Source organism: Helianthus annuus, chromosome 17 (genome assembly GCF_002127325.2).
Source record: "Helianthus annuus cultivar XRQ/B chromosome 17, HanXRQr2.0-SUNRISE, whole genome shotgun sequence".
Taxonomy (NCBI): Eukaryota; Viridiplantae; Streptophyta; class Magnoliopsida; order Asterales; family Asteraceae; genus Helianthus; species Helianthus annuus.
The window spans coordinates 49797183-49821836 of NC_035449.2; the positions used below are offsets into that span (position 1 = coordinate 49797183).

The 24654-nt window shown below is 35.1% G+C and overlaps 5 protein-coding genes and 1 non-coding gene across 7 annotated transcripts; 5 read left to right on the forward strand and 1 right to left on the reverse strand.

The window, feature by feature from the left end:
- Positions 1-1139: 1139 nt before the first annotated feature.
- LOC110921381 (mitochondrial import receptor subunit TOM20) lies at positions 1140-6598 on the forward strand. 2 transcript variants are annotated; one of them, XM_022165700.2, is made up of 6 exons: positions 1140-1269; positions 3140-3218; positions 3291-3460; positions 3589-3636; positions 5126-5227; positions 6251-6598. In XM_022165700.2, exons 1-6 carry the CDS (start codon positions 1174-1176, stop codon positions 6374-6376), a joined length of 621 nt encoding a protein of 206 aa, XP_022021392.1. In that variant the 5' UTR covers positions 1140-1173; the 3' UTR covers positions 6377-6598. The 2 variants fall into 2 exon arrangements, with proteins under 2 accessions (XP_022021392.1, XP_022021391.1); XM_022165699.2 differs by lacking the exon at positions 1140-1269 and adding an exon at positions 2896-3064.
- A 2171-nt stretch (positions 6599-8769) lies between these two features.
- Positions 8770-9211, forward strand: LOC110921382 (transmembrane emp24 domain-containing protein p24beta2-like). The gene is made up of 2 exons (XM_022165701.2): positions 8770-8859; positions 8960-9211. Exons 1-2 carry the CDS (start codon positions 8785-8787, stop codon positions 9194-9196), a joined length of 312 nt encoding a protein of 103 aa, XP_022021393.1. The 5' UTR covers positions 8770-8784; the 3' UTR covers positions 9197-9211.
- A 1844-nt stretch (positions 9212-11055) lies between these two features.
- LOC110926000 lies at positions 11056-13535 on the forward strand. The gene is made up of 7 exons (XM_022169782.2): positions 11056-11262; positions 11357-11397; positions 11582-11639; positions 12531-12624; positions 12908-12992; positions 13063-13128; positions 13265-13535. Exons 1-7 carry the CDS (start codon positions 11199-11201, stop codon positions 13352-13354), a joined length of 498 nt encoding a protein of 165 aa, XP_022025474.1. The 5' UTR covers positions 11056-11198; the 3' UTR covers positions 13355-13535.
- A 93-nt stretch (positions 13536-13628) lies between these two features.
- TRNAL-AAG lies at positions 13629-13709 on the forward strand. The gene has a single exon. It is a non-coding gene; the product is annotated as a tRNA-Leu (tRNA).
- A 4627-nt stretch (positions 13710-18336) lies between these two features.
- LOC110925999 (peroxidase 55) lies at positions 18337-20408 on the forward strand. Its single transcript, XM_022169781.2, has 3 exons — positions 18337-18675; positions 18771-18962; positions 19642-20408. The coding sequence occupies exons 1-3, from the start codon at positions 18460-18462 to the stop codon at positions 20212-20214; spliced, it is 981 nt and encodes a 326-aa protein (XP_022025473.1). The 5' UTR covers positions 18337-18459; the 3' UTR covers positions 20215-20408.
- On the reverse strand, positions 20317-23418 carry LOC110925998 (protein NUCLEAR FUSION DEFECTIVE 4). The gene is made up of 3 exons (XM_022169780.2): positions 22930-23418; positions 21669-22600; positions 20317-21057 (listed from the first exon to the last, which is right to left on the reverse strand). The coding sequence occupies exons 1-3, from the start codon at positions 23263-23265 to the stop codon at positions 20547-20549; spliced, it is 1779 nt and encodes a 592-aa protein (XP_022025472.1). The 5' UTR covers positions 23266-23418; the 3' UTR covers positions 20317-20546.
- Between the last annotated feature and the right edge of the window lie 1236 nt (positions 23419-24654).

Genomic DNA, 24654 nt, shown 5'->3' on the forward strand with positions numbered 1-24654 from the left:
GTATTTATACCACCATTTTATGTATTTCTAATTTCTAAGCAATATTATTAGCTCAAGTTTGATTTTGATTTTTAACCGAAATAAATCCAACCAAACAAAAAACCGACAATAACTGTTTAACCGAAAATTGATTGGTTAATAAAATAAAGAGTTAACTTTCGTTTTGCTCCCTGTGGTTTAGTCATTTTAACGGTTTTGCTTCAGTAGTTTAAAAATAGTCATTTTCCTCCCTGATTTTTCGAGTTTGTCGCCAGTTTGCTCTCTGGCTCTAAATCAGTTAAAACGTTCAATTAAAAGTAGGGTATTTCGGTAGTTTACTCCCTGACTCTAACTCAATTAAAACGTTTAGTTAAAAGTTGCGGTAGTCGTGGTCAGCATGTGGTGGTGGATGGTTGTGGATGGTGGTGGCCGGTAGAAAGAGTGGATGGAAAGATGGGGATCGGAAAAGAATTATTTATATACATGTAAATAAACAAGTTATAGGTTTATTTAGGTGAAAAGACTTGCATGCCCTTGCTTTTATCTTTAAAATTACCAAAATACCCTTCTAGTTAATGGATTTTTTGGATGGAGTTAGAGGCGGGAAACAAAATGACGATAAGTTAGAAAAATCAGTGAGGAAAATGACTATTTTTAAACTATTAGGACAAAACCGTTAAAATGACCAATCATCGAAAGAATGGAAGTTAACTCTAAAATAAACTAAACAATGACTTTGTTTAAGGGCATGTTTGGCTAAGCTTATTATAGTTAAAAAGGACTTTTGGAAAATGACTTTTGTGAAAAGGACTTTTTGAAAAGGAGTTTTTAAAAAAAATGTTTGGATTAGCTTATTGATCTAAAATGACTAAAACGAGCATTCTTTTAGATATAAGGGGGTAAAGAAGGAGTATATTGGTAATTTGTAGTTTGAAAAGTTAAAAGCTGGCCAAGAAGTCACAGTATTGTGACTTCTTGAAACCTCCTTTTTCTCCTTTGCAAAAATCCATTTCTAAAAGGACTTTTGGCTTAGCCAGACACAAAAACAACTTATTGGCTTTTTGATAAGTCAATAAGCCAATAAGTTGTTTTGAAAAGCTTAGCCAAACATGCCCTAACACCAATAACCAAACCTATACAGTGTTTGTATTCATCATATCAGGTAACCGCCATCAATCGAGTGGAAGATCATCCATGGATATGCAAACCGATTTCGACCGCCTTCTCTTCTTCGAGCACGCTCGCCGTAGCGCTGAAGCCACCTACACCAAAAACCCTCTCGATACCGAGGTTAGGGTTTACTAAAGTGATTCTCCAACCATATATGCAAATTAAATCTATAGTTTTATACGTACCACTCTATTAGATTTTGGTAAACGATATACAAATTTACAACTATATCTATACGTACTAGCCCAACCACGCCAATAAAAAAAATTAATATTAAAACTAAAAATTAATAAGTTATAGGTTTATTTAGGTGAAAAGACTTGCATGCCCTTGCTTTTATCTTTAAAATTACCAAAACACCCTTCTAGTTAATGGATTTTTTGGATGGAGTTAGACGCGGGAAGCAAAATGACGATAAGTTAGAAAAATCAGTGAAGAAAATGACTATTTTTAAACTATTGGGATAAAACCGTTAAAATGACCAAATCATCGAAAAATGGAAGTTATGGTGGGGCTTGGGTTGGGCAGAAGGTGACACGTATAAAGGGAGCCAGCCCACGGGGTGGTTACTTGTCCGCGGGGTATGGCGGGGCGTGGGTTGGGCTTGGGTTGGGCGGGTGGCTATGCCATCTCAACAATTAATTTTAATATATATTTATATTTATAATTATACAAAAAATAAACATACATATAACATACATATTTTTAAAAAAAAAAATACATAAACATACATAATAATTATCAAAATAAAAGACAGTCATTCTTCGTCGTCTTCGTCGGTTTCGAACCCAGGAATCGTTGAAACGTGTTCCACCAAATCAGCTCGAAGGTTCTGATGTATATCCCTTGACTTTATTAAATATTCATTTGCCGCTTTATCTTCGTCTGTTACGTTACCTGGTTGGGGGTCATCGTCATCATAGTAGGTAACGACCGCTTTACCTTCATCCTCCAAAATCATGTTGTGAAGAATGATACATGTGTACATCACATTTCCAATCTGATCCTTGTCCCATAGTCGACAAGGAATTCCCAATATTCGCCACCTTTTCTTCAAAACACCGAATGCTCGCTCGACGTCTTTACGTGCAGCCATCTGGACCCTGTTAAACTTTAATCTCCTCAAGATCTCTAGATATTCTTAAAAATAAGTTTTTACTCATACGAAAACGACGCCTAAACATTTTTTCATCATACTTAGGTTCCGCTGAGAAGTAATCGCTTACCAACAAATCGTTAGCGGTGTGCCGTTCACGAGCGATGTACCTCCTTCTCCGTTTAGGTTGTTGAGTCTCATCCTCATCGTCTTCGTCTTCCACGATAGCTTTCACCATAGCCGCGATCGTTTGTAGAAATATTTCCGCACCATGATGACGATTCACTATAACTTGAAGAACTCATGGTAATATTGTTTTTTATGTGTTTGATATTGTGTTAGAAAAATGTTAAATGTGGTAAGTATATATAAAGGAAAAAAGATTTTTTTTTAAAAAACCTAGCCCCCAAGGGCTAGCCCAACGGCTAGCCAACGGCTACTTCGAATGGGCCACTCAGCAACCGCCATGTCACCTTGGTCCCCCGCCCCACGCCCGGCTTGAAACCCAAGCCCCAAGAGCCACGCCCCAAACCCAAGCCCACCCAGGATGGTGACTTGAGCGTTTTACCCCAACCCACGCCAAAACTCCCGCCCCATACCCCACGGCCTTTAACTCTAAAATAAAACTAAACAATGACTTTGTTTAAGACCAATAACCAAACCTATACAGTGTTTGTATTCATCATATCAGGTAACCGCCATCAATCCAGCGGAAGATCATCCATGGATATGCAAACCGATTTCGACCGGCTTCTCTTCTTCGAGCACGCTCGCCGTAGCGCCGAAGCCACCTACACAAAAAACCCTCTCGATACCGAGGTTAGGGTTTACTAAAGTAATTCTCCAACCATATATATGCACAACGTTTTCTCATTTCTGCTATTTCTACTACAGAATCTCACCAGATGGGGAGGGGCTCTGCTCGAATTGTCGACGTTTCAGAGTGTTGAGGAATCAAAATCTATGATTAAAGGTAATTTATAAAATATGAATTTGTTGTTTGTGGTGTGGGGGGTTTTGATAATTTGGTTAAATGATGATGTAGATGCTATAGCGAAATTGGATGAAGCATTGTCTATTGATCCGAAGAAACATGATGCTTTGTGGTGTATGGGCAATGCCCAAACTTCTTATGCTTTTTTGACTCCGGATAAATATGAAGCTAAGGGTTATTTTGATTCTGCTTATACTTTCTTTCAGCAGGCTCTTCAGGAGGTATTTCTGTTTGATACTAATATTCTAGCTGGTATATTACTTTACTTATGTATTAGAAGAGTTTAAACGGGTTGGATGAATCGTACGCTACGCTGTGTTAAATGTGTAATTGAATATGTCTGTTTCAGGATCCAGGGAATGAACTTTACCGCAAATCGTTTGAAGTGGCAACAAAGGTACAATTCTGTTTATGTTTGTTAATTCTGTAGGTCAAGTTTTACGTTTTATCCATCTGATGATCACTTTGGAATTCCGAAAGTCATCTTGCTTGAGAAATGTTACATGAAGGAATCTAAGTACAGGCTTGTGTATGTTTTCTTATTTGAATGATGTTTGTTATAAATAGCCCTTGTGTAAATTAGTAAATGAGTTTGGTGAAAAATTGTTTGTCCAGTAAGTAGTTCTTGACCAGTGTAATGCAGCTAAATTTGTTTCAATGGTTCTTTCTTTTCAAAACTCACATACGAGAACATCCTGCTGATTTACTTTTTTTTCTTATACAACCTATGTTGCAAATGATATTTTGTAACTATAATTGTCATTAATAGTACTAGATGGCGAGGGTATAAACTATAAAGTCGTCGTTTGTTTTCCGTCTTAGGATATATCAACTATTCAACTATGTTTTTTGAAATGTGTGCCACATCTCAAAGTGACCCGTGCACTCTTACGCATTTCGTGCAGAAGCGGTTACCAAATTTAGTGTTTGTAGTTTAATTGTTAGTGGGTCTATTTGTTTAAGTTAGTGAGGTAGTGGAGTAGTTTATTTCACTTAGTTCAACTCATAGTTGTCAATAGCGATTGTAGCGATCGCTATAGTGCGCTACGTAGCGTATAGGTCTAGTGTCGCTATTAGGGTTGTAGCGATGGATAGCAAAAATAGTGACACTTTATTTATTTTTTTGTTTTTTAATATAAATAGCAATTCTATATAGCTATAAAATAGCTGGATTTTAGGTTTTTGTTAAATATACATGTAAAATAGCAAATATACCAAGGTATTTTGATATAATATACATATAAAATTTTTTAAATTTTATATCTTCTAGTGTATCGCTATTTATAAAATCGCCGCCCGCTATTTATCGCTATTCGCTATGTAGCATACAGGTACCCTACCGCTATTTGTCGCTATTCGCCATTAACAACTATGGTTCAATTTACTTGTGTTTGCTTGCATGGCTATATATTTAGTCACAAGTACCATAATGAAGATTAAGGAATGAAAATGTTGAATTGGTCTTGATCTCCCTCTAAAATTCTTCAAGTTCTTATCTCATTTCTTTGGACCATTTGAGTAACGATTAGGTTCGTATCAGTTTTGTACATGGGGGAAAACATATATCTGTATGTTCTGAACCGAGGGGTTATAATTTACCTTAATGAGTTGATGCTAAACCAATTTAGTGATGCTAGTAAAAGAAATGACCATCAACGAAGAGTCTTGTACCAGTCTTGCTTTAAATAGTGAAAGATGCATGTTATATTGATACGTTCTTTCTCTCTCTCTCTCTTAAACACACACTGTGACAGACACATGGAAATTCACATTTCCACCAGAAAGAAATCTAGTGAGCAAGACATGTGACCCATCTTTTTATTTCTATATATTAAAATTATATTTAGTTTTGAACGCTAAATAGATGATAATCACTGTGGTGTCAGGCTCCTGAATTACACTCAGAGCTCCATAAACAGGGTGGTTTTAGTCAACAAGCTATGGGACCAGCGGCTGGGGGAGGTCCATCAACTTCTTCAACTGCCAAGGTATAGTATCTTCGTTCTCTTCGATCTTTTACATGCGAATCGATTATTCTTTCCGTTGCTATTCGTTCTGCTACAAGTGATTTCATTAAATTATATATAAACTTCATCAACACTTTAATCGAACAAAAATGAGGTTATCAAGAAAAGTTGCCCATTTACTTTTGATTAGGTCGATTATGGTTATTTTTTTATCTCGACTTTGTAAAATAGGTGATATAATTAAAATTAAGCTAAAAAGGTGACATGTCAAAAGTTACCAAAGTATGCTTTTAAATGCATAATACCTTCTAAAGCATGTTATTCCAAATATTCAATCATTAACTAGACGATAAGTTTTTGTAATAAAAAATCTAACTTATGGGTAAAATCATAAAGATTTAGCTAACAAGGTGATAGGCCAAACCGGTCAAAGTCACTCAACTGTACTTTTAAGAGAAAATGATGTGTGGTGTTAGCTGCATGCAAGTTTGTTTGTTTGTTTGTTTGTTGTTAAGGCTGGAGGGTGTGGTATAAAGCCCCTAGGGGCCTTATCATGCCACGTCAGATCCACCTAGGCGCCACGTCATATGGGGGGGTATAAAGCCCCCTATTAAACAAAATTAAAAAAAAAAAGATTTTATTGGTTGAAAAGAGGTGGGCCCACCTGCACACCCTTTTTGGCTCGTTATCACCATGGCGGACAAGGGGTAGCGCCCCTCTTTTAACAAGCAGGGGGTGGTTGATGGCGCCCCGGGGCACTATAGATGTTGCTGTGGCGGGGTGGTGCTAAGCCACACCCACCAGCCTTAACAGTAAAAGGAGAGGATACTACTCATGCATTCTATGTGTTACTTGTGTGATAGAAAAAGTTTTATGCGCACTTAAATGCATAAAACATCTTAGTAGGTTGAAATAATACTTTTGTAATAGTATATGTGAGCTGCAGCTCCAACCGAACACCTCTCTAATCTATACCTGTGGTATAAGCAATAGTATATGTCAGTTATAAGCAATAGTTAATGAATTGGTGGGTGTGAGCTGCAGGGTCCAAAGGCACAAAAGAGCAGCGATCTTAAGTATGATGTATTTGGATGGGTTATTCTGGCTGTTGCTATTGTGGCATGGGTTGGATTCGCCAAATCAAACGTACCTTCACCACCGCAACGATAGTGATCGCGCTTATCCCGCAATTTTAATGGTTATAAAAAGAGTAGATATGATGATATTTGCTTTGGCAGGAGTAGAGAAACTTGGAAGTTGTTTGTTTGGTGAATGAGGAATGTTATTTAATTTGACCACACCACATGAAAGATTGATTAAACATCTCTTGTTCTCTTATATTTTACCATTTTCGTTTTGAATTCAATTATGAAACTATATGTTATTTTTGTTTCGCTTTTTCGTGATAAGGAGGCTATTTTTTATGGCAGCGAATCAGCAATTTCTAACACAACCCAAAAATATACATGCACACTATAATAAGTTGTTTGGTTGTCTAGTATAAGTTGTTTACTAAACGTTTCAATCTAAATACAACGTGTTTGATAAATTGGTTAACATGAATACAACATGTCTAATGGATAGGTTGACATGTTAACTCATCGAAAAATGTATCTTTTGATTTTGAAAGGTTATTTTAAAAATTCTTTAACAGAAGTTTATTCGAATGAAAATAATAATTTTTTTTGTCTGCTATTTGTAAGTTTACAGGAAATGAACCCTGTTTTTTTTTTATATTTAGAAAAGTAAATTTGTAAAAGGTAAAACATTTTGGAAAAAGGATGAGATAATAAGCTGAGTTTAGATTTTTTTTGTAATTGTATTTAAAGTTTATTAATATTACCTATTTTATGCTTTAGATCCTGATCTTAGGAGTCATTTAGGAATTAGTGTTAACACAACTATTAACACGGTATGATTCAACACAAAGTGAATATATTAGTATTTTTAGAAAACTAGTCCAGGTCATAAACATGTTGACACATTGATCGCATGAATTAAAACGAGTCTAAATGGGTTCAACCCGCTTAGCCCATTTATGACACATATAACATGTTCTACTTGTGTGAAATAGGTTAACAGGTTGATACAACACACTTGTGACCCGTTTATCAAAATGAAATAGGATTTAAATTTTATAAATATATAAATAGTATTGTAATGAAAGATGGAGTCTTTTATATGTCATGTGAATCGCGTTAAATGTGTCATACAATCTGTGTTAGTGAATTTCTTCTATTTAATTACATTTAATCATGTTAAACGTGTCATGTCGTGTCTTATAGCACCCCTATCAAATATGTTCATATTAGTTTTTTTAGATGACATGTTTAGGCGTTTAGTTAAACAAGTTATGTCAAATACGATACGTTAACACAATATGTCCATGTTTGGACCTTTAACTAGCTCAATTCGGAATTGACCATCCTTTACCTTTTGAGCAAGTATAAAAAAAACCCGACATACTTTATATTTTTTCTGTAAAAGTCTCTTAACATTTTTGCACATAAAAAAAACTACTTTCTAATTTTTTTTTTCTCGTGAAAGTCTCTAAACAACTTTTTCCACGTAAAAAAAACCAACATATTTTCTGATTTTTCATATAACATGGTTTTACACTTGAAATTGAAGTGGTTGGCCGTTTGATCCCGGGCACTTTCATGTGTTTTAGATGAATGCAGATTTCTGATTTTGAACATAGGGTTTGTTATTGTTCTTATATAGAATTTTGAAAGTTTCAATGGGTAATTGGAAATTGAGTGAAAGAAGATATTTTTATATTTTTTTCACTTTTTTATTTTTTAGAAGAGTTAACTGTCACTTTTGTCTCTGTGGTTTGTTTACTTTTGTCATTTTAGACCAATTTTAAAAAATGCACCAGTTTCCTCCCTAACATATTGGAAACGTCACACTTCAGTCCAAAAATTAAAACCCAGTTAAGTCAGACAAGTTAAATTAAGGGTATAATTATCAATTTTCATAAAATAAGGTGAAAAAAAGATATACGAATTGACAATAAGGCTAATTATAAGGAGAAAACTCACTCCAGTTGACTAAACTCTGAAAACTCACACATGTGGCTAGGATTGATCCACGTATGTATTTAGATTGAGAGTAGGAAAGGGCATAACGGTCTTTTTCTTTCTTTACCTTTTGAGTTTTGTTGACCCTTTTTCATGTGTAAGTCTGCACACGCAGACCTTTCAACATTGCTTGTTCTTGTCAAGCTTTTCATTAATTACATTGTACTTGTGTATCTCTCTCTCACATGTTCTTTTTACATATTCATGGATATAATCTCAAGCCATAATCTCAACTCTCATTTCCAAGTTCCAGATCTCTACTCCATCTCTCTACCAACAACATCACCTCCTCCTTCCTCCACCACTATCACCGCCGTAACCTACTTCCACCACCACCACCACCGCCGTAAATAATATGTTATGCTGTTTGAGTATAAACTCAAATTCGTTACTGGGCCGGAAAACTCTTTTTTAGCCCAAATCTCGCCGAGTTACAAGTACGAGTTACAATCAGGAACATAAACCCATCAAACAAACACAAACTACATACGACTCATGTTGAGTTCGACTTGTTTCTACTTTGGTCTTCCTTCCCTTCAATCCCACCTAAATTCCAAACTCAAATCACAGGTAAATCACTGATCTACCATCCCTTCAAACCCTCAAACCATAATCCTCAACTTTCACTTTCCAAATTCCGATGTTGTTAAACTCTTTGTGTTTGTTTCAGATGAGGAAGTTGTCGGCGGCGGCGGTGGTGGCGGCCGTTCTGGTGGTTCTGACGACGAACATGGGTGTTGTGTTGGGGATCAGGTTTGTTATCGATAGGGAAGAATGTTTCTCGCATAAAGCGGAGTATGGGTCCACTGTCAGATATTCGTTTGTTGTTATTAAGGTTGAAGGTGCCTGGCATTATAATGAAGATGGTGTTGATCTTGTGGTAATTATTCTTTTTCTTTTCATATGATTTCAGTTTGAAACCTATTTCGTTAATTCTGATGATTATGATTACCATGATGTTTTTTTGTTAGATCTAGTTATTGAGGTTTTTATCTTGAAAAAAGTCAAAATTGGGTTACTAGAATTAGGGATTCAAGGGGGGATTTTTTTTTTTATTTTTTTTAAGGGGAATAATCACAGCCAAAGCCAATTTCAGGTGCTCGATTTGATTTTGAAGCCTTTTTTTTAAGCTTATTTGATTCAGGTGCTCGATTTGATTCATTTTTTAGGCTGCATTTTTAGTCTGCATTTTTGTTGTTTTTATGGATCTGCAATTTTTTTGTTTAAGAAGATAAAGGTTTTTAAGTTCTTGTTTTATGGATCTGCAAATCCGATGTTAAAGATGATGTTTTTTTTCGAACCAGGCAAAGATCCAGTAAAATTACACATCCTTTTTTACGTTTTTTGAGGATGCTGAAGGGTTTTGTTCGAATTTTTTGTTCAAGAATGTGAATATGTATGTTTTTAAGCTTTTTTTGCAAATCTACAATTTTTTTACTCTGCATTTTTGTTGTTTTATCTATAACTTTTTTTATTTTTTGTTCAAGAAGATGAAGGGTTTAGTAATGTAACAATTCTAATATGTTTTGTTAGTTACATATTTAAAAATTCTAAAAAACATAAATAGTTACATTTTATCGTGTTACATAAATAATGCACGTTACTGAAAATAAAGTGTGTTGTGTTTCTGGCATAAATTGATAATTAAAAAATGCATGTTACATTTTTTTCGTGTTACATAAATAATGCACGTTACTGAAAATAAAGTGTGTTGTACACTTTTTTAGACTGTTGTTTTTATTATTGATTACATCATTTTTTGTGTAAAATTTGTTTTAGATCTTGTTCAAGAAGGTGAATAAGTATGTTTTTTTCAACTTTGTTTGGAAATCTACACTTTGAAGATGATGTTTCAGATGTTGAAGATGATGTTTCAGATGTTGAAGATGATTCAAAAGATGTTTGATGTTGAACATAGTTACGAAATGTAACAATCAAAGAAAAAATGCCTGTTACATTTTTTTTGTGTTGGAAATGTAACAATCAATCAAAGCAAAAATGTCTGAGATTTATGTAGACTTTTGCTGTGTTGAATCTGAGAATTTTATATGTTATGGATTTTTTGGTTTTGTTTTTACCATGTTACATTTTATTTTTGCCTCAGATTTTTGTACATTTTTGCTGTATCCGTGTTACATTTTTTTTTCACTGAGATTTTTGTACATTTTTGCTCTATGTGTGTTTGATCAGTGCTTTTGTTGATGGTTGCTTGAATGTCTTTGTTAATGGGTGATAGAACTTTAATCATCAGAGAGAGAAAACATAAAATAATGAAAGAAAAGTACTTTAATCAAGAGAGAGAGAGAGAAAACATAAAATAATGAAAGAAAAATACTTTAATCAAGAGAGAGAGAGAGAGAAAACATTTCTTTGTTCCAATATTACCCTTCATTACATTAAATACATTAAAAAATTGAGACAAAGTACACAAAAGCAATTGATGGGGCAAAAGTTAATCCTAGCCATCCATCAACTTTGATCAATGGTGATTAATGGGTTTTCAGGGTTTAGTCAACTGGAGTGGGTTTTCGATTTATCCTTGCCCTTGACAATAATACCCTTTGTTTAACATGTCTGACTTAATTGAGTTTTAATTTTTGGATTAAAGTGATACGTTTTCAGTATGTGAGGGAGGAAACTGATACTTTTATAAAATTGGGCTGAAATGTCAAAAAGTGAAGAAACCATAGAGAATCACAATTAACTCAACTTAGAAATGTTTAAAGTCTGTGTACTCGTGAATGGTGATAAAAATTTAAAACATTTTTGTGATGAAACAAGGGCCAGTGGTGGAGCTGTCAAGACTCGTGATATGCAACGGAAACTGTGTCGTTTTGTAAAGGGAGGAGAGTGATAAATTTTGGTTTTAGGGCTAGAATAGAATAGAATACCAACCAGTTTCTTCCGATATGTTATCAAGAGAACAGCTGCTTTATTTATTCGACCGATTCAATACTCTCACTTCTCAGCCTGGTATCAGCTTTTTTTTTTTTTTTTTTTTTTTTTTTATCAAATTATTAAGATTAAAGATTTAATTTTGATTTGGGATTTTTATGAATCTTTTTAGATGTCAAGAAACGAATTGCAGATGCTGTCAACGATAATCAGGTGACTGGAATCTCTCTTGTTTGTTTATTCTCTTTTATGTTTGATAATTTCATATTGTATTTGTTTTCCTGTAATGTTCAAACTGGTGTATCAGATTTTTTGTCTTGAAAATTGTTAATGGTGGTGAACTAGATACCATAAGAATGAATGATTATCATGAACATGATGCTTACTTAAATTACAGGAAGCTGTAGCTGTGACTACTGCTATCCAGGAGGAAATACTTAAAGAAATGGGAGTTGGTAAGTCATGTTTCTTTAGTAATGTGTACGAGGTTATAATCATCGGTTCAAATGAGAACCGCTAAATGTTTAGGAAACCATTTTATTCACCGGTGAAAACATGTATTCGTTGGTGGTGAATGCATTCATTGTTTGTTGAATCATCAATACTTATGATGAATACATGCGTTGTAGAACCATTCAAATGTAATAGTGTATGAACATGGTTTTCAACAGAACTCATCACTATTTGTGTGCATACATATATTGATCTTGCTTAAGCTAAAAAGTAAAGAAAAAGTTGTATGCATGTGAGATGATGATGATGATGAGTTGCGGACTTGCGGTGGCAAATTGGGTAGGTTGGGTAACGGGTCAAAACACGTCGTTTTTTTCTATTTGGTTGAAACGAGCCATGTCAAGTTGGGTTGACTCACATACATATTTTCGTCAGTTTTAAAGTTTTGTTTGAGAATTTTGAATAGGTTAATATGATTGCAAACAATATTATTACAATAGTAGCCTAAATCCTTGAATGAAACAAATTAGGAACTAGGAAGGCATATCCATTTTTGAAACAGACTTTGTGAGACTTTAAATCCGTTTGACACGTACCCCTTTTAGCTAGCATTTTCGTTTGACCCGATTGAGATAAAACACGGCCCGGAGCGACTCATTTCTGATTTAATGGATCGAAATTGCCACCTTTGACGATGACAACTTGTGTAGTTCTTACCTGTTACTGCTTACTGAATTTTCTCTTGAGTACTTGTACTTGATTTATATACATTATATCACTTGTCAAGTTTGAACGTCAGCATATTGAGTTGTTCTTATTTTGGGTAGTATTAATTAATCTTGTGATTGTAGCATCAACAACATGTTGACATTGCATGTAATGGGCTGTTTCAGATCCGACTCATGGCCTTGCTTGCTTGGGGAAAATAAATATGGAATATGAAAATGACCAGGATTTGATGATCAGCTTCTATAAATTTGTAGCCAAGTAATCTCTCTCTCTCTCTCTCTCTCTCTCGGTGTTAATAACATAATTATTTCAGTTTTTGCTACTGACAATTACCTGAAATCAAATGTAAAATCATAGATCAACTAGTTTTCACAATCAACCCCCTTATAACAAATGCATCGACCCCAGTTGTGTATTCTTGATGCATCCATACACTATTTTGAAAGATTTCTTGTCAGAACTCACGGGTTTGATTTTTTTTCTTTCTGCTTGGTGATTTCATACGGTTGATGTTAATAAAACTGGTTATTTGAAATAACAGAGAAGAGATGGTGTGTGAAGAAGCAGAACTCGGCCCAGATGAATATGCGGAGAGATTGCAATCGCAGCAGACTCTCCACCAACAGGTAACAGTGTTTTTTTTTTTTTTTTTTGCTTCAGAATTTTGGTTTGAATTTGGTGGAAATTATGTGGCAGCAACTGGAGATGTTGAAACACATGCGTAATTATGGCGCAGATGATCAGTCTGCTATCTTAGAAAAGGTACAACCTGTCCTGTTGTAACTCTCAAGACCAGTTTTTGTATCCAAGAAGAATGCATTCTTGAGTTCTCCATAATTTTTGTGTTTCTTTCTATGATTTAATAGTAGTCAGTTGGGTGTTGTGTTTTGGTTTGTAGCTGCGACAGAAAATGGAGAAAGAATTTGAAAGCGAAGCATCACTATTATCGGTGGAGGAAATCAAGGAGATCGTTGAAAGTAGAGCATAGAGAGAGGCCTTTGAATCTTTCATTGTTTTGGATGTTAACTTAAACTCTGTTGTTAACATTTTTTTTAATTTTTTTCAAGTATTGTATTTGAATATTTGTTCAGTGTTCTTTTGTAAGTTGTAATCTTGTATCACATTTGTTACTGCTACCTCCACCTGTATTTTTATATAATCTTTTTTTTTTTTTTTTAAGTATGATGTGTTACTCATGGTTAAGGGTGGTTAAGGGTTCTGTGGATTGATCTTTTAATTTCTGTATGGAATAAATCACAAATGTCGAGATGGCCGAGTTGGTCTAAGGCGCCAGATTAAGGTTCTGGTCCGAAAGGGCGTGGGTTCAAATCCCACTCTCGACAATATTAGTTCTTTTTTTTTTTTAATATTTTCTTTAGAATGCAGTTGACTTTACGATCAATGGTTTCCATAATGATTTAGCAGACAAGGCTATGAGGAGAGAGAACCCATTGGTTCGTGAATGCTTCTACAACCTCCCTCCTCGATGTACGGATACACATCACAAAGGACAAGGAACGAGACGAGAAGAAGAAACTTCAATGATAAAGTGTTCTTTGATCAAATTCGTTGCAAATTGCTTCTCGAAATCAACATTCACCATCATCCATCATGAGTATGTGTGTCTTAAATCACAATCCGATGTAGGGTTTGTGTGTCATTCGTTGATCAACATTTTGATAAGTTACAATCCCAAAGACACTATCACTATCAATACATATCGGCATACAGGTAAATGATTGCTTGGATACCCTATGGGTGCTCGAACTCGTTAAACGTATAAGAGTTCAAGCTCAAGCTCAGCTCGGTTCGACCTTTGTTTCTCAAGTTTGGACTCGGCTCGTGAGTAGTTTTCAAGCTTAAGCTCTGCTCGGTTATTATTTATAACTATATTTATATATTCTTATTTCAACTTTATACATGACATAAACATAATATATATTATTTTTTATTTTATCATAATTATATATATAATAATTATTACGTAAATATATATTTAATATTCTACATAAATTTATATAAATAAGAGGACTTGTTTAGACTTGAGAGTCGATCGAGCTTGATAAGTGAAGCTCAGGATCGATCAGGACCGGACTCGTTTATCAAACAAACTTATATTTAGACTCGAGATCGAATTCAAGTTTATATCAAAGCCGATCTCGAGTAACTCATGAGCGGTTTTACTCGTTTACACCCCTAAGATAACCTCCTTAACATTTGTAGCGTATAATGTTTTGATTGCCAAGCTTAAAGAATGTGTCAAAGACTTACATAGAATTTAAACCTTACATTGATGCACATCATAGTTTATATCAAATTATTCATATACATGATCTTTTATGATATATGTCTTGATAATTTTTGTTCGCTTGAGTCTTGACATTGCGTATTGGTCTTTAATTTATTCTTATAAAAGATCAACTTTAATTTGTTCTATAGAGAAAAGTCGTAAACCATTACAATTCCCCGCTATTAATTTCTTTTTCTTTTTCATATCAGCAATAACAAAATTAGTGAGATGAAATTATAGTAATTTAATCAGATTTTCTAGATCAACAATCAACATTATTTTATTTTTACAACGATAAATGTATATATATACTTAAACCATTTTTATAAGGATAAATATTTTACGTTTCAGCGTGATCGTATTTGTCAACAGGCACGGCTCTTGATTATGACAAGTTAACTTGTACACCTACTAATATAAAATAGCAATATTGGTAGGAATTACAAATCAGTTTTTTGAACAAGTCGGATTAATATATACTTAAAAAACAAATAACTTGTACTTTATACCAAGTTATTATGACTTTCATCAAAACTACTTTTTATTCATAAAGAATTAAAGATAATTTTCAAAATTGAAACTTTTGATATTCATGATCACTAGAATGGACCATTCAAAAGGCATTATATCTTTTAGGATGACAATTTAATAACACTTCTGAAAACTTTTGATTAGTTATACTAATGCTCTAAAGCTTCTTTTATAAAATCTTCATGAAATTTTATATCATATTATACTACCATTTCATACCCATATAGGGGTGCAAACGAGCCGAGCGGCTCGCGAGCTACTCGAGATCGGCTCGATAAAAAGCTCGAACGAGCCGAACCTTATCGAGCTCGAGCCTGAGCTTGAAATTAGGATCAATTAGATATCGAGCCTTGTATGTGTAGCTCGTTTAGGCTCGACGAGCCTTATCGAGCTTAGTATACTTTAGGGTTTAAATTATGTAATGTATTACTTTTTGAAAGATCTAGATGTTCTTTTTTAATTGAGTTCTCAAACTATCGAGTCGAGCTCGAGCCGTGCCTTGACTCATTAACAACCAAAAACGAGCTCGAGTCGAGATTTAGCCTGTTTTAACTCGCGTCTTAGACGCTTAGATCAAACTTTCTAGCCGAGCTCGAGTTTTAAGTTTTACTAACGAGCAGAGCTCGAGCCCAAAATCCAAGGCTCGAATTGAGTCGAGCTCGAGCTTCAGAAAGTTGTAACGAGCCTAGCTCGATTAAGGTAAGGCTCGTTATAGTCCCTGATTTTTGTCATTTTAGTCCAAATAGTTTTTTTTCCTGTCATTATAGTCCCTAACTTTTGTCATTTTTTGTTATTTACATCTACCACCACCACCATCTCCCACCACAAACCCCATCACAACCTTCTGTCATCGCCACCACCTGCCTAGACCGTCACCACCCACCCACCCCACCACCATCACCACCCATCATTTCCACCACCACCACCACCGGCCAATTTTCCGCCACCCACGTCATCAATTAACACCACCGCCATCATCTTCACTATAAACCGGCACACCACTATCCCCATACCATCGCACCTGCAAAAAGAGAAAGAAAAATGTGGTTTGAACAAAATACACCTAAGTTAACTAAATTTTTTGAATTGAGTTAGTGAGTTGGATGAAAATGACAAAAAATGAAAAAAGTTAGGACTAGGGCTACAAACAAACTGAACAAACACGAACAAGTCTTTGTTCGTGTTTGTTTGTTAAGAAATATATGTGTTCATGAACTGTTCATGAACGAATACCGAACAAGATTTTATGTTCGTGTTTGTTTGTTAAGGAAATGAACTTGTTCATGTTCGTTTGTGTTTGTTTGTTTGTTAATTTTAGGCAACGAATGAGAACGGAACGCTAATGAACACAAATGAGCACAAACTAATGTTCATGAACACAAATACTAACAAGCGAACACAAACAAACGTTCATGAACAAAATATATAATACATTGACACTTATTAAATATTTTTTTGTCGGAATTTTGAAGTATTTAAATAAAATATAAAAGCTAAAAAACTAATGAACTATCGAACACATACGAACATGTTACCGAACGTTCACAAACATAAATAAACGAACGCGCCCTCTGTTCATGTTTGTTCATTTAACTAAACGAACGAAATTTCTTGTTTGTGTTCGTTTGTTTAATAAACAAACGAACACAAACAAACTTCCCGCCGAACAGTTCACGAACTGTTCACCGAATGTTTGGTTCGTTTGCAGCCCTAGTTAGGACTAAATGACAGGAAAAAAAACTATTTGAGCTAAAATAGTAAGAAAAAAACTATTTGAACTAAAGTGACAATTTTGATTAAACCTCAGGGACTAAAATGACACTTTACTCGTAACTTTTATGTGAAAACGTTACTTCATCGAACTTTGACCATGTAATAAATTATTATTTTATAATTTTTTTCAGAAGTATAAAGTTTTAGACAAGTTAAAAAGACTTAATTGTGTTGAAAACTTTGACATATATTTATAACAAGCTTATAAACTTTAATATACCAACATTAATTAATTACCCATTTAAACAAATAGCTCTTCATGAATACTTTTCCGTTTTTTCATTATTGCATTGAATATTTAATAAATTATTCCATTCAAAACAAATACCTCTTCATGAATACTTTTTAGCTTCCTGCCTAGTGGTTAAGAGGGAGGAAGTTTTGCTTCTTTTGGATGTTCTCAGTTCAAGTCCAGGCAAGGGGGTTTTACTACTAATTTGGTAATACTAACATACTAACCCGGTTAGCGATATCTTAACCGTACGCCGTTCAAAAAAAAGTTTCCCGGAATTATCTATATATTAAAAATAGAAGCCAATTAATAGTAACTTTAATATTATAATATTATATATAGTTTTTTTTATACTTTTATTATTCTAATGTTATAATAATAATTATTTCCTTCACTTTTTAAGTTTATTATTATTCTAATCTAATGTTATAATAATAATTATTTCCTTTAATTTTTAAGTTTAATAGATTTTCATATTTTTTTCTAAACTTAAATGATTTCTTTTTATTATATTTATATACCATAATTAGTAACATGTTGCATTTGGTGTCTATACCATATCCTTATTGGTTTGTTTATGTTTTTGGTGGTTGTAAGGGGAGGGGGGGTGGTTCACTAGTGATAGAATTTATCACTCATAAGCACCAATCAAGTTCCGCCATGTCAACGATCATTTTTTCATCACTCACAACCTTTTTTAGTGGGGGTGGTCATCACTCACCACCACACCCAACAATTTTCCCCCAACCAACAATACACTCACAAAAAAAAAATAACGGCGTGATAAAAATAACGAAAATTGGAATGCGTGATACTATAACGTGTTTTAGTTTGTACCGACGGTGGAAATAACGAGTTATACATATGCTATAACGCGTGATGCTATAACCGCCCAGTATGGCCTAAGTTGGGCTTATGGTGTTGTACTTGTTACATTAATTTTTTAATGGACTACAAATATTTTTAATGTTACTATACCATAAAATAATAGAGACAAGTATCTGACTCAGCACCATTATTGGTTTTATAAACAATAAGTTTCGTGTTTTATACGGCTTAATGCAAATTGGCTGAAGTTTTCCATATATCAGCATGCCTTGGGTAGGTTTCTTATTGCGTCATTTTTGCTAAACAAATATACAATAACAAAAATATTCCTGCAAATAACTTTTGTCAACTGTGTACACCTTATAACACCCACCATTTTCCATTGTTTGATCATTTAATATTGTTGACTGCCATTTGTGAGTGTGTTTTGGGGACAAAGATGGCGGATACACCACAGAGAACCATCATATACTGGTTGTTTATAGTTGCGGTCCTGACCGGAACAGCACATGGTCAGCTGATCGAGAATTTTTATGCTTCAACATGTCCTATGGTTGAAGCCATCGTGAAACAAACGGTTAACACTAAGGTTAGCCAGACATTTACGACGATTCCAGCCACCCTTCGTCTGTTTTTTCATGATTGTTTCGTTGAGGTACGTATGTTTTAATGGTTTTGTGTTGTGTTGTGTTTTTTTTTCTTTTTTTTTTAGTTGGGTATTTAGGCTGTTTTTTCATGCAAAATATGTAGGGGTGTGATGCTTCGGTGATTATAGCGTCACCAAATGGGGATGCGGAAAAGGACTCTTCGGATAATTTGTCGCTCGCGGGGGATGGGTTTGATACTGTTATTAAAGCTAAACAGGCGGTTGAGGCGGTTTGTCCTGGTGTTGTTTCGTGTGCTGATGTTTTAGCCATTGCTGCCCGTGATGTTGTGGTCGCGGTAAGATCTTCTTACGCTTTATGGGGTAAATGATTGGTCTGATAACGGATTAAAGCAGGTCGGGTCAGGTCAGGTCATATTTACTATTGAGTGGAACAAGTAAACAACCAAAAGTTTTAAAAGTTGTTTGTTAATAGCAAAGTCACACACATTTTACATTCTAAAGTCTAGACTCTAGAGGAGTTCATAGCCGCTAGTCGGTTTTGACGAATGTTCTGAGCCGAAGTGCCAACTACGGTTTTGGGAACAAGTCAAACCGGCCAAGTTGGGTGGGTCGCTGAAACAATCAGTTTGACAGTTTAAACCCATATTTTATTTTTTTAGAAAAAATATATGTTTGTATCAAAACTTTAAAATGACACATTATTCATGATGATAATACATATGCATAACTAAATTTTTGTAAAATAGAAAAATATATAAGCAATAAAAGTTAAACAGCAGGTTACAAGTTCCAATTGAGCTCAAGTGTTAAATAGACAAAAGTCATAACCGAACCGTTTGGATCTCAAACCAGCTGACTTTCTTCGATTTCGACTGTTTGATCATTTTCAATAATTTGTGAACACCTGTATTCTACACCAATGTCTCAAAGTGACACATAAGAATCACCTTCATGACATGAAACTTAATATATAACCAAATTTGCTGTTGTAAACTGCTTAATCTATCTGTGCAGGCTGGGGGGCCTTTGTTCAACGTCCAATTAGGCAGGCGAGACGGGCTCATTTCAAAGGCTTCACGGGTCGAAGGTAACCTTCCGTTACCCACATTCAACGTCAACCAACTTAACACCATGTTCGCCAGGCACAACCTCACACAGCTCGACATGATCGCCCTCTCCGGAGCCCACACGCTCGGTTTTTCCCACTGCAACCGTTTCGCTAACCGTCTATACTCATTTTCGTCATCCTCCAAGGTTGACCCGTCACTGGACCCAACCTACGCTCAGCAACTTATGGCTTCTTGCCCTCAAAATGTGGCCCCCGATATCGCCATAAACATGGATCCTGTAACCGCGCAAACCTTTGACAATGTTTATTACCAAAACCTAGTTGCCGGCAAGGGTTTGTTTACATCGGATCAAGTTCTGTTCACCAACCCGTCGACTCAGTCAACGGTTAATGACTTTGCCAACAACCCAGGGGACTTTAACGGCGCGTTTATAACCGCCATGAGGAAGCTCGGTCAGACAGGTGTCAAAACCGGCAACCAAGGAGAGATAAGAAGGGATTGCACAGCTTTTAACTAATAATGTAGGGTTGTGCTAAACGTACTCATTATTTTTACTGCATGTATTTTTTTCAACTTATAATCAATACGGGTACGTTTAGCATACAAGGCCCATACTGCATCAGAGCAAATAAATAATGATTATATGTAATATTTTTTTCACACAGATTGTTACATATTTTAATAAGATTACAATAAAACTGCATACCAAAACTTCAATCCAAAACAAATGTTGAAAACACGATATACAAACCAAATTCAAGACTCCAAAATCGAACATATTGAATGACGTGAACCGACGAGATACGCCTGGTATTTGATACTTTTGATCATTTCATCAATTGAAGGATTTCAAGTTCGGGTTTTCCCGTAGAGGTTTTGGTAGACGGTTTTAGTTCGGCGCACAAGTATCAAACTTAGGATGAGAGCTATGATACAGAGTCCCGACATTAGCATGTAAGTCAGAAAGAAACATATGGAACCTGTGCATTTTAGGGCGTCATCCGTTTCAAATAGTTTGGTAAGCATAGAAGAAGTTGACTTTATGATGATTTCACCACGTTCCTTAGCTTGTTTCTCCGCTTCAGAGTCGTATATATAGCTAGCAATGAGCCCAGAGAAGACTAGTGAACCCCCAGGATTCGCAAGGGTGAGGAAATTGTACAACGCTCCAAACTTTTTGACCCCGAATAACTCAGATGCGGTAGCGGGTATAATGGCCCAGTGTGCCCCGTATCCTAGCCCGATCAAAAGGGTACCGATGTACATTGCACCGGGCCAACCCATGGCAAAGAATAAATGCCCGATTGACATTAAGCCCTGCGCAACAGCTAGAGCAACGGGCCTAGGATAGGCGTAGTCCCTGTGGAGCAAAATGATAAAACGTTATTCAAGAAATTTATGTTTCAGAACATCATGTTAGTATGTAACTGGTTGAAGTTAGGGCTGCAAACGAACTGAACGTTCAGCGAAGAGTTCGTGAACCGTTCAGCAGGAAGTTTGTTTGTGTTCGTTCGTTTAATAAATGAACGAAAATGAACAAGAAATTTCGTTCGCTTAGTTAAATGAACGAACATGAACAGAGGTCGTATTCGTTCATTTGTGTTCGTGAACGTTCGGTAACGTGTTCATTTATTTTCGTTTGTGTTTGATAGCTCATTAGTGTTTTTAATTTTTATATTTTATTTAAAATACTTCAAAATTCTAAAAAATAAATTATTGAATAAGTACCGGTGTATTATATATTATATATTCTGTTAATCAACACTTCTTTGTGTTCATTTGTTTTTATGAACATTAGCTTTTGTTCATGAGCGGTTGTTACCTAAAATTAACAAACGAACATGTTCATTTCCTTAACAAACGGACACGAACAATGCCATGTTCGTGCTGTTCGTGTTCGTTCGGTTCGTTTGCACTTTGCAGCCCTAGTTGAAGTTATCTCAAACTATGCATCTAAAAATGGTTCCATACCTGACAACGATCTCAGAAACATAGCCACCACCAACACGGCCCAAGAAATTCCAAATGCTGATCATGGAAACAAATATGTGCGTGTTATCGTACCCCAAAGACTCACTCATTTGACCCAAATTGTCGATCACAGTCAAACCCGAGCCAGAACCAAGTAAAAGGGTCCAAAACAGGAGCCAAAAATCAGCCTTGATCAAAGCCTGTGTCAGGTCAAAGTCTTCGCCTCTATGCGGGCCCTTTCTCCTCTTAATCCTCACCGCCCCTTCCGCAGCAGCTTGGGCCAATCTTGACTGTAACTGCAAGATTCTTTTTTGCCTTTCATTAGCCGGAAGCGAATCTACATCTGCAGGCTTCTCATCTTCCACCTCACTGAATATAATCTCATTTGGATCATGTGACGATTCGGGTTGGTCTTTGTTTTGCGATTCGGATATAAGAGGTTCTTCTTCCGAGGGTCGAGGGTCAGACGAAAAAGTCAACCATAACGGAATCCCAATGGGAAGCACTAATAGCACAAACAAAATAGATGTCAATATTTGAACTATAGTTTGGTTCAGATCAATCAAGTCTTCCACAAGCATAACCCCCATCAAATACGCCGCTAAAACGAGACACACGCAGTAGATCAAAGAGAAACTCGACCGGTCCGATATTCTAAGCTGCCTGTGACCACCAACCGGTCTAACAATAAACATAAGAGAAATCCCCACCATCGTAGGACCGACAGCAACCATGAAAATAAGCGACGCTTTATCCGGTGAGTTAATCAACGCGTATATTTGCGTCAAGATCGCACCACTTAACCCTGCAAATCCCTTCAGTATTCCCACAATCGGCCCGCGACTCTTGGGAAAGTTTTGAACACATGAAACTAATGCCACCGTGTTGAAGTAGGTTTCGCCATTAGTCCCAATAAATATCAGCAAACACATCTGCATATAACAACATATTAACCACCCGAAAACGAACCAACAATCAAGATCAAGATTTCCAAAAAAAGTCTCATTAATTCCATATTCTAATCCAATTCAATTCGTTATTAAATCAACATCAAGATTTAATAACAAATTCATTAAATTAAAGTCATGATCAGTAACAAATATAATCAAACTAAATTCAATTATTCAATGCAGTATCAAGATAAGCTCAAAAAAATCAACGGATCAGATTAAAGGCGGGTAAGAACTAACAAACAAACTAACAAACAATTAACACACGTTTCGTTGACTAAACAAAACACGACCAGATTAATAATACTTACAACCCACAATGGCAACATCGGAGCTTTGCCGGTAACAACAAGCCAGACCCAACCATACCCAACAAAGTTCTGAACAGCACCAATAAGCAGAAGGGCCCACATCGGTAAAAACTCCGACATACTTCCGGCCAAAAACCCAACACTGTCACCAAGATCCTTAGCTACACCTAACCTAGCAACCTGTTTTTGATTATAGTTTAATGAGCTTTTTATAACCGGTGATATGCTTCCAAACAGGTAGCCGATACCGGCACACGATTGAACCCACATTGCTGCAACAAAAACGAGCCATCTGTTGTTGAAGAAAGTGACGAATATGTCTTTGATTCGACCCATTGTTTGGTCTTGGGTGTGTTGGGATCGGATACAGAAGATCTGTGTGAGTTGAAACGGGGTATTTGTGGTGAGTTTGATTCAGGGTGAGGAGGGTGTTGATTGCTTTGCTGTCTGGACTGTCTTTTTTGTATTGTGGAAATGATTTTTATTTGTTTGTAGGCAGGATGTGTGTGAAAATATTATTTTAGAGAAAAATATCAACACGACAACACTGGTTTTTTAATGTTTAATATTTAAATAATAGTTACTTTATTTTTCTCTGGAGAAATAGTGATAAAAAAAGTCCAATTCTTTTTTTTTTTTTTTTGTGTTTGATGGCACAGTCCAAAGGCGTATTTTAATTTTCTATCAGATCTTGTCTAAATAATTTCAAATTCTTTTGGTTTAACAAATTTATATACATGTTTATACTTTATAATCACTATAGTCTAAAAAACTAATGAAATTCCCCATGCGTGTTATTGTAGGAATTCAGACAGCGTCGGTTAGGTTTATTACGGTACGTCGGTACTGACACATATATAGCAATTAAACAAGATAAAAACAAATACCGATATTGTTCGGAAGATATCAGTCTGCGCCATCATAGTACCAATCTGATGCCGACACTTTACCAATAATATACTTTATTGTGAATACAACTCTATTTTTAACGTAACTTATACCGGAAATCGTAAAAAGGGAATACTAGTACTGGTACCAAAGTTGTTAAGTCGTTCTTGGTTCAGTTCTTCGTGGTAAATAACAAAAAAAAAAAAAAACAATTAAATTTGACCCTTTCAATTTTGATTTTCTTTTCATCAAAACATAGATAAACGTAAGCACGCAACAGGTGTATACTCAAATTTTATAAAGCATTATATTGTATTATTACAAAAACGAAAAGGGTAAATAACGTCACTTTATAAAAAAAAAATATGACTACGCATTGATAACATGTACATTTGTCTTTTAATTACTTGTACATTACTATTTGCAATTTAGTTTCAACAAAAACAATATTGAAACGTAGATAAAACTAAGCATCTCGATAATCATATTTTTATAAAATATCGTGTCTTAAAACGTATACGAGGAAACGCAGCAAAACTTTAACAAACATTTAAAGTTAAAGTAGATCGTGTCTTAAAATGTTTATGAGGAAGAGCAACATGTGCAAAAATTTAACAAACATTTAAAGTTAAAGAAAAAGAAATTTATTAAAAGTAGCATCCGTTGGTTACGCATTTTAGTATTGTACTAAAAATATAATAGTGATAATGATTTGTGTAACGTTAGGCACGTTATAGCAAATTAGGAACCATTTTTTTCTATTTTGTTCACAACAATATTTTCTATTTTGTTCACAAGAAGTTTTTAATACGTTTTTCTTTTCTCTTAAGATATAAC

Coding starts and splice junctions, on each gene's coding strand:
- LOC110921382 (XM_022165701.2), top strand. CDS start 8,785: ATGTTGAGTTCGACTTGTTTCTACTTTGGTCTTCCTTCCCTTCAATCC. Junction 8,860..8,959: donor ATTCCAAACTCAAATCACAG/GTAAATCACTGA, acceptor TGTTTGTTTCAG/ATGAGGAAGTTGTCGGCGGC.
- LOC110925998 (XM_022169780.2), bottom strand. CDS start 23,265: ATGGGTCGAATCAAAGACATATTCGTCACTTTCTTCAACAACAGATGG. Junction 22,601..22,929: donor CGATGTTGCCATTGTGGGTT/GTAAGTATTATT, acceptor TGTTATATGCAG/ATGTGTTTGCTGATATTTAT. Junction 21,058..21,668: donor GTTTCTGAGATCGTTGTCAG/GTATGGAACCAT, acceptor TTTGCTCCACAG/GGACTACGCCTATCCTAGGC.
- LOC110921381 (XM_022165700.2), top strand. CDS start 1,174: ATGGATATGCAAACCGATTTCGACCGCCTTCTCTTCTTCGAGCACGCT. Junction 3,219..3,290: donor ATCAAAATCTATGATTAAAG/GTAATTTATAAA, acceptor ATGATGATGTAG/ATGCTATAGCGAAATTGGAT. Junction 3,637..5,125: donor CGTTTGAAGTGGCAACAAAG/GTACAATTCTGT, acceptor CTGTGGTGTCAG/GCTCCTGAATTACACTCAGA.
- LOC110925999 (XM_022169781.2), top strand. CDS start 18,460: ATGGCGGATACACCACAGAGAACCATCATATACTGGTTGTTTATAGTT. Junction 18,676..18,770: donor TTCATGATTGTTTCGTTGAG/GTACGTATGTTT, acceptor CAAAATATGTAG/GGGTGTGATGCTTCGGTGAT. Junction 18,963..19,641: donor CCCGTGATGTTGTGGTCGCG/GTAAGATCTTCT, acceptor CTATCTGTGCAG/GCTGGGGGGCCTTTGTTCAA.
- LOC110926000 (XM_022169782.2), top strand. CDS start 11,199: ATGTTATCAAGAGAACAGCTGCTTTATTTATTCGACCGATTCAATACT. Junction 12,625..12,907: donor TTCTATAAATTTGTAGCCAA/GTAATCTCTCTC, acceptor TTGAAATAACAG/AGAAGAGATGGTGTGTGAAG. Junction 13,129..13,264: donor AGTCTGCTATCTTAGAAAAG/GTACAACCTGTC, acceptor TTTGGTTTGTAG/CTGCGACAGAAAATGGAGAA.